Raw genomic sequence first — 15,331 nt, forward strand, 5'->3', positions numbered from 1 at the left:
TATGAGGAGGGATCAATTACCAATAAGCTTTTACTTTGCAATCTTCAGAAAGAGGAAAAACTTTAATTACTTAATTACGAAGAAAGAGTTTGTAAAAGAAATGGTTATTAGGATATACTTTTAATGAAGAAAAAGTAGCTCATTATTCCGTACTAAAGCCTGAAGTAAACTTAGGCAAAAAAAATATATTTTCCTCTTTAGAAATACGTTGCTAGAGCTTTGATTTATTTTAGTGCGTTTTTTTCCCCTGCAACCTTTAGATTAAATTTCTTACAAACTTTAATCCGAAAAGCCTAGTAATATTATAAATGAGAGTAAGTTTTTAAATATCTTTTAATCGTAAATTTTTTTACTCCATTAAACAATGCGTAGCGAAAATTATTTTTAGAAAAGCAAAGAGAAAAAAAATTAGTAGTAGAATCGCATTTGATAACACTAGAAAAAAAATTCAGCTTTATCGGTATGAAAAAAAATATCGTTTGCGAAAAAAAAAAAAAGAAAGAAATCACTACTTTGGTTATGAGCATTGTTTTAGTAAACAATGCATTTAATTTTGGGTAGAAAAAGATTTGAAATTTTCTTGTGGCATTATATTTTTATTCACTAAGCGAAAGAAACTGCAAGAATATCCACTTGAAAAATTGTGTTTTTTGAATTTACAACGCTAGATACATTTTTAAATTATAAACATTACTCATACTCATACTCAAATTATTTTTAGTTTGAAATTATTATTTACTAGTTTATTCAAGATTTTCTTTAAGACATGTTTTTGATTCAAATTGAAATTCCTGAAATATATTTGGGTTTCTTTCAAGCATAATATAACATGTTTTTAAGAAAGTCTTTCAGAATATAAAGGAAATTTGATGGAAGGATTATTTTTGAACAGAAAGTATTTAAAATCTCAATATATTATTTCAAAACAGGGTTCGTAGTATTTAAAGTCGTTAATAGCCTCAAAGAGATGTCCTTTGTCTATTGATGTTATCCAAATTTAAAACTATAATATCTTATTTTATCGCGATAGGAAACCTGCATAGGAAGATTATAGCGCTGGAAGTTGTAAGTGAGAAACATGCGATTGAAATACTGTAAATGATTCAGGATTACAGTTTATCAATATTACTTTGGCGATATTTTTTCCGTTCGCTCAATAACAGTCGTTGATTATCTAAAGTATTGACGCCAAATATCGGAGACAACATAGCTGAAGCAAGCTTTTGACACAGCATGTGACAGAGGATGACCAGGGATCTTTTTTGTTTTTCCAGACAAAACAACTTCCAAACATAAAGTCCCAGTGGGAAAGATCGTCTCTAACTTCACAAATGAACTCATCACTATCAAAGATTCCTTCAGATGGGATCGTGATTTTCTCACTCTGCAAATCCGCTTTAGAGACTATTCAGGGTGGGAAAATAGGGCTTTCCCAGAATAATAATGCACTTCTGTTCTGTATCATGGCAATGAAGAAGTAGTGCATCTTGCAATGGATTCCAGTCACGTGGACATTGAGGGAAACAAGCAGGCCGACACTCTTACCAAGGAGGCCAGAGCAGTGGATTCCCTCTCTATATCTACTACTGCTTTGGATGCCAATGCCATGGCAAGACAGAGGCTCTGTATCAATTGAAAGAATTCTCCCTGAAAAATCTAAATTATAAACGAAACATCACAACCACAATTGCAAGACTCAGAAAGGACACCTGAGGGGCATGAGGATCATGCCTGATCGTTCCAGACTATGAAGAATGCAGGACTTGCAGCTGGATCCGGAGCATATATTTAGCTGCCGTTCTGTTATTTTAGCCCTCTTCAAAATAGACATTGACTCTACCAGGGATATTTTTTTTTTTATTCCTATAAAGTTAAAGAGGTGTCTAGGGCTGTTCTGCATGCTTTCAGAACAATCTAATTGTCCCCTTTTCTCCCGTTTTTCTTGTTTTTTATTGCACTTGTCACACGACAACAACAACAACCAAGCTGAAACTTTTTTCATAGAATTTTTATTAATTCAGAATTGTTAAATGAAGCCAAACACAGGTAAAATATTCGAATAATTTTGGAATGTTTTAGTAAATTGATCGTTCTTTTGTTTTATCTTACCAAAAACCGAATTCGTAAAACATCTGATAAATTCAAAAAGTTACCTCAAAATCTAAGTGCTGAATAATTGCATTGTGTAAGTAACTGTATGATTAGCGAATGCTCATTGTCTTATAAAAGACAAAATTGAATGGTGTATTCAGAAGGCAATACACAGCTACGGTTATCATATCAGTGCAACGCCAAGAGAACTGACGTGGTTTCAAGCACTCACACTTCAAAAGATACTGAAAGTAGAAAATTCCTCTCAGTAATGAAACAAAATATACTAGTGAATACTTAGAGAAGCATTAAAAATGGTTTTCAGTTTTATTACAACAATGAAAATATTCCTGAGACAAAGATATATTCTTTCAAGAAATTGCCAAATTTCTATTATTAGATTAAATTACTACTATTGCTATTATTATTAGTATTAAATTGCTACCAATAATATTAGTTCTGTCTATCTAATATCTGTGTATCTAATAATGTTCTAATATTAGTTCTAGCGATCTGTCCTTCAAATTGTTAACCCTTCAGAATGTCATATTCATCTTCTATGTTAGTAGAAATATACATTCGAAATACACTTTAAGTACACATAAATCACGTAATTATAATATTGTTACAAATTTGTAAATATTTTGGTATTTTTATTATATTTCTGTGTAAATGTTTCAGACGAATCGGATTTTATGCGTTAGTGCCCGCTAACGAAGGATCGGTTTCTCCTTTTGCAGAAAAGCCGCTGGCAACTTGGCGGGATTTTTGGCGATCTTGCTGACATTCCATAATATTTAAAAAGTTCGATAATTAAATCTTTAGCACTAATATTACAAGAGTTACGAGATTTTCTGGCAATCAGTGGAATAATACTTACGTCATATCTCGGTTATAAATATGACGTGTCGTAGGGTAAGTGGAGATTGACGAGTTCACTGAGAGCATTTTCGCTTGTGATTTGATCGTCCGAGACTTTTTGAAGTCTGTTATTTTGCTATTAGTTATTAATGAATTACTCTGTACTCAAGTGCGGAATTGTAGTATGTGGTTCATGTAAAATCCTGAATTTGCTGGAATTTTCTGGAATAAATATTTTAGATTTTTAAAGGACTGTTTTTTCTTCGACTAAGAAAATCGAAAGAACCCCAAATTCATAACAATACGCACTCATACAAACAAATTTTAGCAGTGTAAAATACATTAAAGAAAAATATAGTTACTTTAAATCTGATACATTCTTTATTCAAATTGTAAAAACTTGAATGTTTGGGAATAGATTGTAAAATTTTATAGAAATAACATGTCGAATAGGAAAAAAAAAAAAAAAAAAAAAAAAAACACGCCTAAATATTCAATTATGAATTTAAAAAAATGTTACACTTCCCATTAGATCAACTATCATAAATACTTAGAACAAATGTAAAATTGTTATTTTGCAATGAAAGAAAAAAATTTATTTTTTCCAGAAACATTATGCTTTTTAAAACGTTTTTGTTTTACGCGTAAATGTTTGAACAAGAATTTAAAAAGCAAAAATTGACAAAAATATCTGTTCTAAGAAAGAAATTTAATACTTTTATTCTGTATTTCAAAGGCATTGTAATTGAAAAAGACATAAAAATGATTTTTATGAAAGTATTTTATTTATTTCTATTCATAAAATACTAAGAATAAATATGCTACATTGAAAAATAGTCTTTTCTACACTTGTCAGAAAAAAAGAAAGTAATTTATTTTTCATTGTTCTTATTATGAATTCAAAATTATCTTTATGGTAATTTTGAAAAATAATTTTTTTTCCATTAGACCAATAATGAAAAAAAAAATTATAAATTTATATTTTCTTAGAATTTTATATGTTTTAACGAAGAAAAAAAAATCTTTATTCCATTACGAATACTATGTCCTTTCAAAATTAAAATAAAGCACAAAATATCTTTTAATGAAAGCGTATTGAATAGATTATCTACCATCCATGTTTTTTAATCCAATTTTTTTAAAAAAATTCATTCACAATGCGGTTTAGATTATCAAAAAACTACAAGTTTAATATGTTTGAAAATAACAGTAATTGAAATCAGCTTTTTGTTTCTTTTTCTCAGAATATTACAAAAACATGGAAGTTGGGGAGAAGAAAAGTAATCATAATCTGAATCATCTCAGTAAAAAAATTAAAGATGCAGTGTATGAATTTGACACTGATTGGACACTTTTTTTTGCACGGAAAATACTTTTTAAGAAAATTTTATTTGATTGAAATGAAACAAAAACAAATATTACTTAAAAAATGTATTATTTGATTGAATTTATTGAGAAATCTCTTTTCAAATCGTTTTTATGTTTTATTTTAAGATTTGCATTTTTTTTTGTTGAACAAACAATTTGAACACAATTACAAGTCTGCAAAATAAATAAAAGTTGCAAAAAAGTATCTTCTAAGTTCTGTCCTTTAAATTAACTTCGAATATTTCTTGTTTTATTCTAAAATATTTTTTGATATTTTTTATAAAATTATATTTATTTATTTAAAATATTTCGATTTATGCAACCAGTCTAAAGAAATTGGCAGGCAGATAAACCATTGTAAAAATCATGAATTTTTTAATACAACCTTTTTATTTTCTTGAAAATAAAGCAGTCAAAGGAATGGTATTATAATTGACAAAATAATTGGTGTCTAGTTTTCGACAAACTCCTTGAATTAGAAATTCTTGAGTTAAAAAAACTATCATTATTTAATTACCCTTATTTATCTATCATTATGATGATGGAAACTGGATAAACTAGTCGAATGAAATTTGGAATGTAATCTTCGTACCTAATATGAAAATATTAATACGAGGGCAATTCAGAAACTAACCTCCGATTGGTCACAGTGCGGGTAGTGGGGGGAGTAGCGCGCCATCTGTGCATTCACACGCTCAGCAGGTCAGTCGGCATCAAGCCGTAGTCGAGTGAACATCGTACCTGCGCTAGTTTAGTTTTTGTGGCAGTTTGAAATGTGTGCTGCAATAGAAAATCCCGCCAAATGTGAAGTGCGTGCTGTTATAAGGTTTTTTACAGCCAAAGGATACTCTGCAGCAGCTATTCATCGTGAGCTTTGTGCCGTGTACGGACCAAAAGTTATGAGTGAAGGAGTTGTCCGTGAATGGGTACGTTTATTTAAAAGTGGACGAGAAAACGTTCATGATGAAGAGAGGAGTGGTAGACCATCCTTGGTGACTGACGAACTCGTTCAGACAGTTGATGCAAAAGTTCGTGAAAATCGACGTTTCACAATGGCGGAGTTGTCTACTGATTTTCCACAGATTTCTAAGACTCTTTTGTACGAGATAGTGACAGCAAGATTGGGTTACCGTAAATTCTGTGCACGATGGGTGCCCAAAATTCTTACCGACCACCACAAAAGTCAAAGAATGGCCTCTGCATTAGACTTTCTGTCACGTTATGAGGACGAAGGAGAACCATTGTTAAACAGAATCGTGACCGGTGACGAAACCTGGATTAAGTACGTGAACCCTGAGACAAAAGAACAATCAAAGATGTGGGCACATTCAGATTCGCCTACCAAACCAAAAAAAGCCCGGCAAGATTTTTCTGCCAGAAAACTGATGGCAACGGTGTTTTGGGATGCCAAAGGGGTGTTGTTGGTTGAATTCATGGAACGTGGGACGACCATTAATCAAGACGTGTACTGTGAAACACTAAAAACATTACGACTGGCTATACAGAACAAACGCCGTGGTATGCTGACTTCCGGTATCGTTTTTTTGCACGATAACGCCCGTCCTCACTCTGCTCGCAGAACAACAGCCCTTCTTGAGTCCTTCAAGTGGGACGTTTTCAACCATCCACCTTACAGCCCAGATCTGGCGCCAAGCGATTATCACCTCTTCATGCGTATGAAGAAATGGCTCGGGTCCCAGCGGTTTGATGACGACGAAGAGCTCAAAGATGCGGTCACAGGCTGGCTCAAGGCACAAGCGGGTGATTTTTATGCAGAAGGAATTTCAAAGCTTGTGAAGAGATACGATAAGTGCCTCAATCGTTATGGAGACTATGTCGAAAAATAGTGCAAAGATGTAGTTGTAAGATGTATATATTAAAATATTTTTACTTAACTTGGTGTATTTTTTTCAATCAACCGGAGGTTAGTTTCTGAATTGCCCTCGTACATCTTTGAATGAAATCCGTCAAACGGAAATCTATTTGCATGCTAGTTAAGATAACAGACAATAATTTATAAAGACAGCAAGCTAAATAGATGAAATTTGTCATATAGTCTTAATAGAATAATTGTAAATTCGCATTACATTTTGGATCAGATTAGCATATACGTGAATTTTTTTATGTATATGCTAATTTATGTTATGCTAATTAATACGTGAATTTTTTTAAATATATATGCTAATTTATCTATGCTAATTAATACATGATTTTTTTTACATATACGTGACGTTATAACTTATGTGTTTGAGTATAAGATTTAACTCTTAGCGCCACATTCCACATAATTACTAGAAATTATATGATCTGATTTGGTATAGATTTAAGTGGACTTTATATATAAAAAATACACACACAAAAAAAACGAAAAAATTACACTGTAATCAATTGTAAAGAAACATACATACAAATGTCAAAATACAAATATATGTAACATAACAAAAAATGGTAAAAACTAGACTGAAAAATATTTGGAGTACAAGAAAATTGGATGAATGAATATGATGAAGTACAGTATGAGTTAAAATATAAAGGAATTATAAAATTAGTTTTTTGAGGGGGGGGGGCTTAAGGATATATTATGAATAAAATGCGAAGAATATTAAAATATTGCTCTGGAAAATTGGTAGGGTTTATGTAATTGGAATAATTCTCCATTATCAATTGGGGATTTAATCATATTTATGATTCTTTTTTTTTGGAAGATAAATTATGAAGGACTCTTTTGTACCAAAGACGTTTTAGCGAAGATGAAGTTTTTCTGATGTGCCATAAAGGACTTAAAGGACAGGCTGTCACAAAGTGAATGGGATCGCTGTTTTGTACATAAGAGCAAAAGTCATCCTCCAATAAGTACAAATGATGAAGATAAGAAAGAAATGAATCTTGAAAAATCAATCAACAAACGGGATTTCTTCACGAGTTCATGAGAATGGTTGAAATTTTAATGTTTTAATGACTATATAAATATACTATATTTAATATTTAATGACTATAGTGAGTCAATGTCCTTATGAATTTTTTCTTAAAAATTTCCTTATGAATATTTACTTCAATTAAAATATTGCTCTGGAAAATTGGTAGGGTTTATGTAATTGGAATAATTCTCCATGATCAGTTGGGGATTTAATCATATTTATGATTCTTTTTTTTGGGAAGATGAATTATGAAGGACTCTTTTGTACCAAAGACGTTTTAGCGAAGATGAAGTTTTTCTGATGTGCCATAAAGGACTTAAAGGACAGGCTGTCACAAAGTGGATGGGATCGCTGTTTTCTACATAAGAGCAAAAGTCATCCTCCAATAAGTAAAAATGATGAAGATAAGAAAGAAATGAATCTTGAAAATCAATCAACAAACGGGATTTCTTCACGAGTTCATGAGAATGGTTGAAATTTTAATGTTTTAATGACCATATAAATATACTATATTTAATATTTAATGACTCTAGTGAGTCAATGTCCTTATGAATTTTTTCTTAAGAATTTCCTTATGAATATTTACTTCAATTTCCTTATGATTATTTTGTGGAGGCGCTGTCTAAGAAGGGACCGGGTTTACCAATTTTAGAATAAATGAATTCAATATATTAGAACTAGAAATTAATATGGGGTCTTGGCAATCAAATAGTAAATTTTCCTCAAAATTTGGACCAGAAGTTTTCCCAGAAAAGTTATAAAATATTGTCGTCCATTTTAATAAATTTTTTGAATAGATTCTTGAATTTTTTTCTTTCTTAAATAAAATGTAATATGATATGAGTGAAAAAATAAAATTTATACTTTGAAATATTATAAAATGTATCTGTGAATGGAATGAAAAATTTTCAACCGATAAGAAAGCTAATACTTGATGGCCCGACCTCTTCTTCTAAAGTTTGACATCACAAAAAATATTCTGTTTGGCTTAGCATAATTTGTAAAATTCACAATTCTTTTTCATTGATAAAAGGAAAGTGTGGAATTTTTTGTTAAGGTAAACGCCATTAAGGTACTTAAACTGTAACTGGAAACATGAATTTCCTCACGCGGCCAGAGACATGGAGTCAAAATAACTCCATTGTTAATTTTGTTTTTTGTCTTTTGTAAATACTATTGGAATTTATTTTGGAAACACAATACATTCTGAAAATCCTGTAGTTACCAAAAATATTAAAAAATAAAAATGTTAAATGTTGTAACATTAAATGTTGGAAAGATGCTATAAGGAAAACCTAAATAATCTTTTAAGGAGTATTTATTTCATTTAGATATTAATAAAATGTAGAAATTAATAAATTAATAAGTGTAAACTAAAAATAAATAACTGTTGGAATTTAACAAACGAAAATGAAGAATACAATATTTTAAAATACTATTTAAGGAATATATCTTTTTTTTTTGCATTATTCAAACTGAAAGCAGTTTAAGAGACCTGGAGTCAATAACTCCATAAATAACAACAAAAACTTTGTTAAGGAATAACCCGTTTATACACACGTGTTCATACTTAGACTTTTGCCAACGTACTGCTGGAAGAACAACTTGAAGGTACTGAAAAAATGACTATATTCGAGGGCAAAATAACACTTCAAAGTCAGAGCTAATGAACAACGCGGAGTCATTTTGACTCCCGTCTCCAGTTACGGGTTAAATCTGAGATGAAAGTTTAGCTTAACTTCAACATATGAATGTAAACTACCTTCTTTTAAGGTTTTTAGGGGACACTTGATCCTTATTTACAATTCGCTTTTAGACATTTAATTTCTATCCATTTATGATCTACAGAATGCAACAATAACAAGATATGGACAGAAAAAACACATCAATTTCATAAGAAGTCATCCCAATAGATATGAAGCGATAGGGAGTCGAGCTCAAAGACGAGAAGCTCATTTTCGACCAAAAGTCCAAAATCACATGAAATTCATATTATTCTATTTTTTGACTAACTTGTAAGAATTAAAACACATTTGGACTACAAAAAAAAATGAAGAAATAGTCTCCTTGGAGATGCGGTATACATCTATGGAATTACCCGAATGAAATGTCCACGAAATTTCATTAAAAATACTCTAAAACAAATCTAGTTTTCAGCATTGGCAAGAAGAATAAAACAATGATTCTGTTGGGAGAAACATTTAACTAACTAAACAACTCAAAACTTATCGTTTATTTCATAGGGAGGTAGAGAATATGTCTGGAAACCGATTTCATACAGGAAAGTATGTCCGTTAACGACATCTGTAAGGACAAAATAGACAAGTGAAGTGAGCACAAGGAAATAATACAGTTAAGTGGTAATGAAGATGACTTTTATTCTAGCAAGGTAAAGTACAGGTTCACAGAAAGTGCTTAAAAGCATTGACGGCTGAACATTTAAAAAAAAACAACAACCCTGGCATACCACGGACAATGCCTGCTCTAGTCACTATTCGTGCAACGATTTTCATTTCACTGTCGACAGGGGTCTCGTACACTTGATCTTTCATGACCCGCACACACACACACCCACACAAAAAAAATCCACGAGCGATAAATCAGGTGACCTGGGTATCCAAGCTTACCTTCGGATGTCCATTGAGCTCTGAATATTCTGTTCAGGTAATAAAGCGCAACAATTGTGCTATGGGCTGGAGCTCCATCTTGTTGATACCCCATATATTAGCAGATATGTGCAGGAACAGCACCCAGAAAAGTTGGTAACATCGTCTCGAGGAAGATTAAGTATTCCAGGCCAGCCAATAAAGGTGGTAACAAGTAAGGTCTAAACATATAGTCATCAATGATTCCAGCCCATACATTCGATGTTGCACAGCGTGACTTCTTGTACCGGTCTCGACTTACAGCGAAAGTGGTCGGATCGAGCTATACATCAGTTAGGTACACAGCGCTTTCTACATACGCATTCGGATATTTGTGGACATGCTTTCCTATGTGAAATCGGTTTCCTGACGTATTCCCTACTCCCCACTAAATTGGAACGTAAAGTTTTGAATCACCCTGTATACCACAGTTTGTTTTAATTTGACTCCTAGAGCACACAATGCATCATTTTGTAAGTAACGACTGCTCATTTTCTTCATATCTCATACACTTTTATACCTTGGACCTGTATGGTAGAACTACGTAAAGAAAAACAAATTATTCGGCATGGAAACATGATATTTCAAGAAATCTCTCAAGCATAATGAAAACTTTTCTCCAGATCCAGGCTGAGAGTAAGTTCCTTATTTCAACTCCAAGGGGAGTTTATCCATACTGATATTCCCAATCATGCCACTTCTTTGATTAAACTAAATTTTTCATTTAAGTCCATGAACTGACTGTTTTTCTCACTAAATATATTCTGCATTGTGTAGTCTGTACTGCTCTGTTGCCTTTTCTGTTTCACTTTTTTTCAATAACTCTTGCTAAGTGTACCTATGGAGCCGACTAGAAACCCTAGAGGATTCGAGGGCATACTGAAAACTAATGTTGCACTTTAATAAAATAAATCATAGTCAGATTCCGGAGACGTTTCGACTATAATATCTTAGTGCATCCTTCCCATTTTTCGTGCTATGCGAGATTAGTTTAGTTCAGTTATATTAACGTCCCGTTTTAAAGCAACATTAGGGCTATTTTGGGACGGACCTCGTAATTTTGAACCGCGGTCAGATGACGAGAACGACATCTGAGCAAGCACCCCTTTCCAAAATTCGACACCACACCCTTATGTGAGATTACGTATTGTTCATTGGAGACTCCCACATATCTTTTACTATGGCCTTTTGATTGATGCTAATTAAGAGCTCAATAACTAAAATCTTTTTCATTCACTTCATATTCGCCTATCATATCATACTTTAACAATTTGAATCATAGATGAGCATGGGGATTGTAGATCATGGATATAGTATGTCTCAGATTCAAATAATAAGAGGATATTCAAACAAATCAAACCGAGAAGCATCGATGGTCTGACTCATACATCTCGACCGCACCTTACGCAAATATATCATAATCATAATCATAAATTATGACATAATGACATAATCATAATCATAAATTATGACAAAAATGATTAATATGTAAGAAATAATAAACATTTATGAACGGTTAAGAGAGTTTTATTTCATTGAATTGAAAAAAAATACAGTGTATGTCCACGTCAGGATTATTTTTATTGAAGGAAGATATTAATATTCTTAAATGATCAAAAGTTCCGAGATTTTTCAATTTTTCTTTGAAGAGTTGAAAAATTTTTTTATTGATTAAAAGGTGACTGAATGTATAGATATTTTCAAAAAGAAAGTGTCACATATTTATCTAAAAGCTCGTAGAATAAACGCAAATATTTGAGTATAATTTTTAAGATTATTTAAAATCTAATGCAGGAATGACAGATTCAAACCTCCACAATAAAAGAAATAGTATACTTTTTTAATGAATTAAATATGAAGTAATGTAATATTATTGAATGTAAATACGAAGAATGTAAATATTTAATTAATGTTGTAATGAAGGTAATTATAGGATACCTTGAGTTTTTAAAAATTAAATACTTAATATTGCAAGGTAAACGAAAACTTTTTTCAAAGTTTTTTTTCGCAAATATATTCAGATTTTTTAAAATTTATTATACGTATTAATGAAATTTTAGAGTGCAAATTTGTCAATCTGTATGAAATTTTCATTTAAATGATTAAATATCAAAGAAAATCGCACGCCTGTTAATTCAACCTGCAATATTTCACTGAATTTCAAAAAAAATCATCCGACTTTTTTTGGTTACGATGTAGACGTATTTTAATAAGAATAATTTTGAAGACAATCAAAAGCTATTTGTGAAATTAAAAAAAACATTAATTAAATTTCAATCATGCGATATATTTATAGAAAGAATTTTGGAAAATATTTTGCGAAGGTTGTAAATTTAGAAACATTGCTCGCAACATATATAAATGTTTGAGAAAATGTATGAAATAATTGAAATTGCCTCATTTAAATTAATATGAATTTTCTATATTGAGAATATCAAGCAAACGCCATAATAGCAGCCTTTGATGAGCCCATAAAATAGTATTTCTACTTCTAATCAAGGCAAATTGCATGTTTCTATTCTTCAGGACATACAATTTCATTCAGAGCTAACAAATTTCTTTCAAATGTACTTTAGAAAGTGGAAATGTGTAATTGTGAACGTTTGTCAAAAATATATTTAATAAAAAAATAGGCGAAGTTTTTGTGTTGTGGCTGCAAAACTATAATAGGACGAAATTGATTTTCATATTATTTTAAAATTTAGGAAGTGTTTTTTTTGAGGTTATCAACTGAATTCTCAGGCAATCGCTTCAAAAACCTATAATTTATAACTAACAATTATAAATTTTATAATTCTTTTGAATATATTTTTTGCATTATTTTAATAACAGATTTAATTATTCTAATGAAATTCAACTAATTTCCATCGCTTAATTAAATACTTAATAATGTGATTTTTTTACTATTGTTGAAAATTAAAGAAGAAAGATTCTTCTATTTGCACAGTTCGCACTAGGAATTAGAAAGAGAAAATAAATTTCTGCAAAATATAATATAGTATTTGAAACAGGCTACGCAATTATTTATATTTTTATTGGTACTTCAATATGATGGGACTTGACTTATATGAAGTTTCATGTACATAGTAAACAAAATTGGCGTAAGATTTTTAAAATCGCACAACATTAATTGATGCCATTATTTTTTTACTTAAAATATTTTGCCTGAACACTAAGCTTTGCATTAGGGATTCAATTGAAATTAAACATAATCAGTATTATTCCTGGCAAATCAGCTGATCACCAAAGGCAATTATTTTAGGAATGAATGTTAGTGTGATGAAAAAGAATTACACATTTCCTGTAATTGCTAAATTCCTAAAATAAGACTTTATATTATATTTATCAAAATATGTTTAAAAAATTTCTTACCTTTCTGTTTATCTATAGCTGCATATACTTTAGCACAAGTTCCAACTCCAAGTAATTCTTGCAACTCAAATCGACTTCCTGGAGTTGGCAATTCTTCGAGGTGTATCACCTGACTCACCGGGTCCATAGACTTGCGTCTGGCAGAAGTACTTTCACTTGGTTCCTCTAACATGGTCCTTCTTAATTCGAAGTGAATTTATAATTAACTTCTGATTGGTTTGAATTCGTCCGTGGATTAATTTAATGTTCACTCCCTTGCGAATGATCGTCAAAAGGTTGCTAAATGTTGTTCATGCGAGAAATTTTAAAATAATAGTCAATAGTTGTTAAAAGTTTCGTTGGATAATTAATTTTGAGAAATTCTTTTACATGGCATATATTTTTACTTTGACTTGCAAGCTGGGCAATCAGTAAGTGCCGTAGGAGAGATTAGAATTTTGTTTTCAAGATTTATTATAACAGAATACCTTAAAATTCTTATTATAAATATGCAATGAGAAATTATATGACTCCAAACAAGGATTTCAACCTTAGTGTTAAGAAATATTGGAGTACATTTCGTTCAAAAGCTTTTCCAAAATAAAAGAACGTTCCTTTTCTTTTAAAATTAACCAAGAGTTCTTACAGGTGCAAAATTTCCTATTATTTAATATTCTGTTTGATTTATCATAGTTTTCGTTTAACTAAAGAATACAAACTTATCCAAAATATTTCTATTATAAGCTAGGATATATTTTCAGTTAAAATAATTATTTCATTTAAAACAAAATACAGATAATTACCGTTTTAATATTTCAACCAGAAAATACTACTACAGCATTCTTTTGATTATTTATTATTAATTAATCGTCATACAAACTACCAGCGATTGACGGAATTACTTAAGATGAAATTTATATCCTCCGATCTGTAATAAATTCAAAATAATACTTATCTCTTAAATTCCGAAAGACCAGAAATAACAAAATTTGTCCGGTTTGGATTTTACGGATGATGGATTTTACGTGGAATATTTCTACACAGTTCTGATGGTGACAATGGGACCATTGAAAGATTCCCACTGTTCAGTAATTACTTGTGCCATCAAAAGAAGAGTTGAGATGTTTACAACCTGATCGGATATGTATAGCCAAGAGTCGATGAAAGGTCACTGCTGACCCCTGCCTCGTAGCAGATCTTGTTTCGCATGCGTATGTATCTCTCAGATTAAATCGGCTTGGCAAAGTAGAGGGATTATTGCAAGGCTTCTTGACTGCTCGGTTTAAAATTAAATTTGAGGGATCGGTTAGACGTTTATATTAGAAGACATTGACAAAGTTAAAGGGTTGGAAATATTATGTACAAATACTATTAGTGAATATTCATTCATGAATTTTTATTTTATTTCGTAGTTAATCGTGGTTCGTGTAATCTCATGGCCATTTGAAAGCCCTATTTGGTCATTCTAAAATGATTTATAAACCAAAAATTGCTGTGACATATGAGTTTAAGCATTTACAAAATTTCCTTAATTGCATAAATGGGGACTTAATATTTAATGAAAAGAAAATACAAGTAAAATTGAAACATGACAAACAAGTAGTTATTAAAATATCGTTTGGTTTTTTTTTTCTATTTCATTCTTTTTTTTAGTTTTCAAGTTAATAAATATTATAGTATTACAAATTAGTATAGGAAAATATCTGCTAGTAATAACAGCTAGTAACGTATCACTAAATAAAACCAATAACAAAGTATAAAATGCATTTTTCAGTAGTAAAATCCCTTATTTAAAATGTATTAAATATTTTGAGAAGAAAAATTTGTCTCGTTTTAAAATATACCAGATAAATAAATACTAGATATAGTGAAAGTACCCTAACAGATTATTAAATCAAAATAAAATGCGGAACAAAAACTCAGTTTTTTTTATTATTTTGATGGAAATAGAAAATTTTTCTAGAGAGATATCAATTTTTTCCTGGAATTTTTTTTTAGAAACAATATCAGTTATAAGAAAAATATTACATCCTTGCAACAACAAAATTATTTAGTATTTAAAGTTTAAAAAGCTTACACAAACTTTAAAGCATATTT

At 30.7% G+C, this 15,331-nt stretch overlaps 1 protein-coding gene across 1 annotated transcript in view; it reads right to left on the reverse strand.

Moving 5' to 3' along the window:
* LOC129957655 (neither inactivation nor afterpotential protein C-like) overlaps positions 1-14,407 on the reverse strand; it is a 170,150-nt gene extending 155,743 nt beyond the window's left edge. Inside the window, exon 1 of the mRNA XM_056070097.1 lies at positions 13,256-14,407. Coding sequence (XP_055926072.1) covers positions 13,256-13,427 — 172 coding nt within the window. The 5' untranslated portion in view covers positions 13,428-14,407. The remainder of the gene's footprint in view (positions 1-13,255) is intronic.
* Between the last annotated feature and the right edge of the window lie 924 nt (positions 14,408-15,331).

This window comes from Argiope bruennichi, chromosome 11 (genome assembly GCF_947563725.1).
Source record: "Argiope bruennichi chromosome 11, qqArgBrue1.1, whole genome shotgun sequence".
Taxonomy (NCBI): Eukaryota; Metazoa; Arthropoda; class Arachnida; order Araneae; family Araneidae; genus Argiope; species Argiope bruennichi.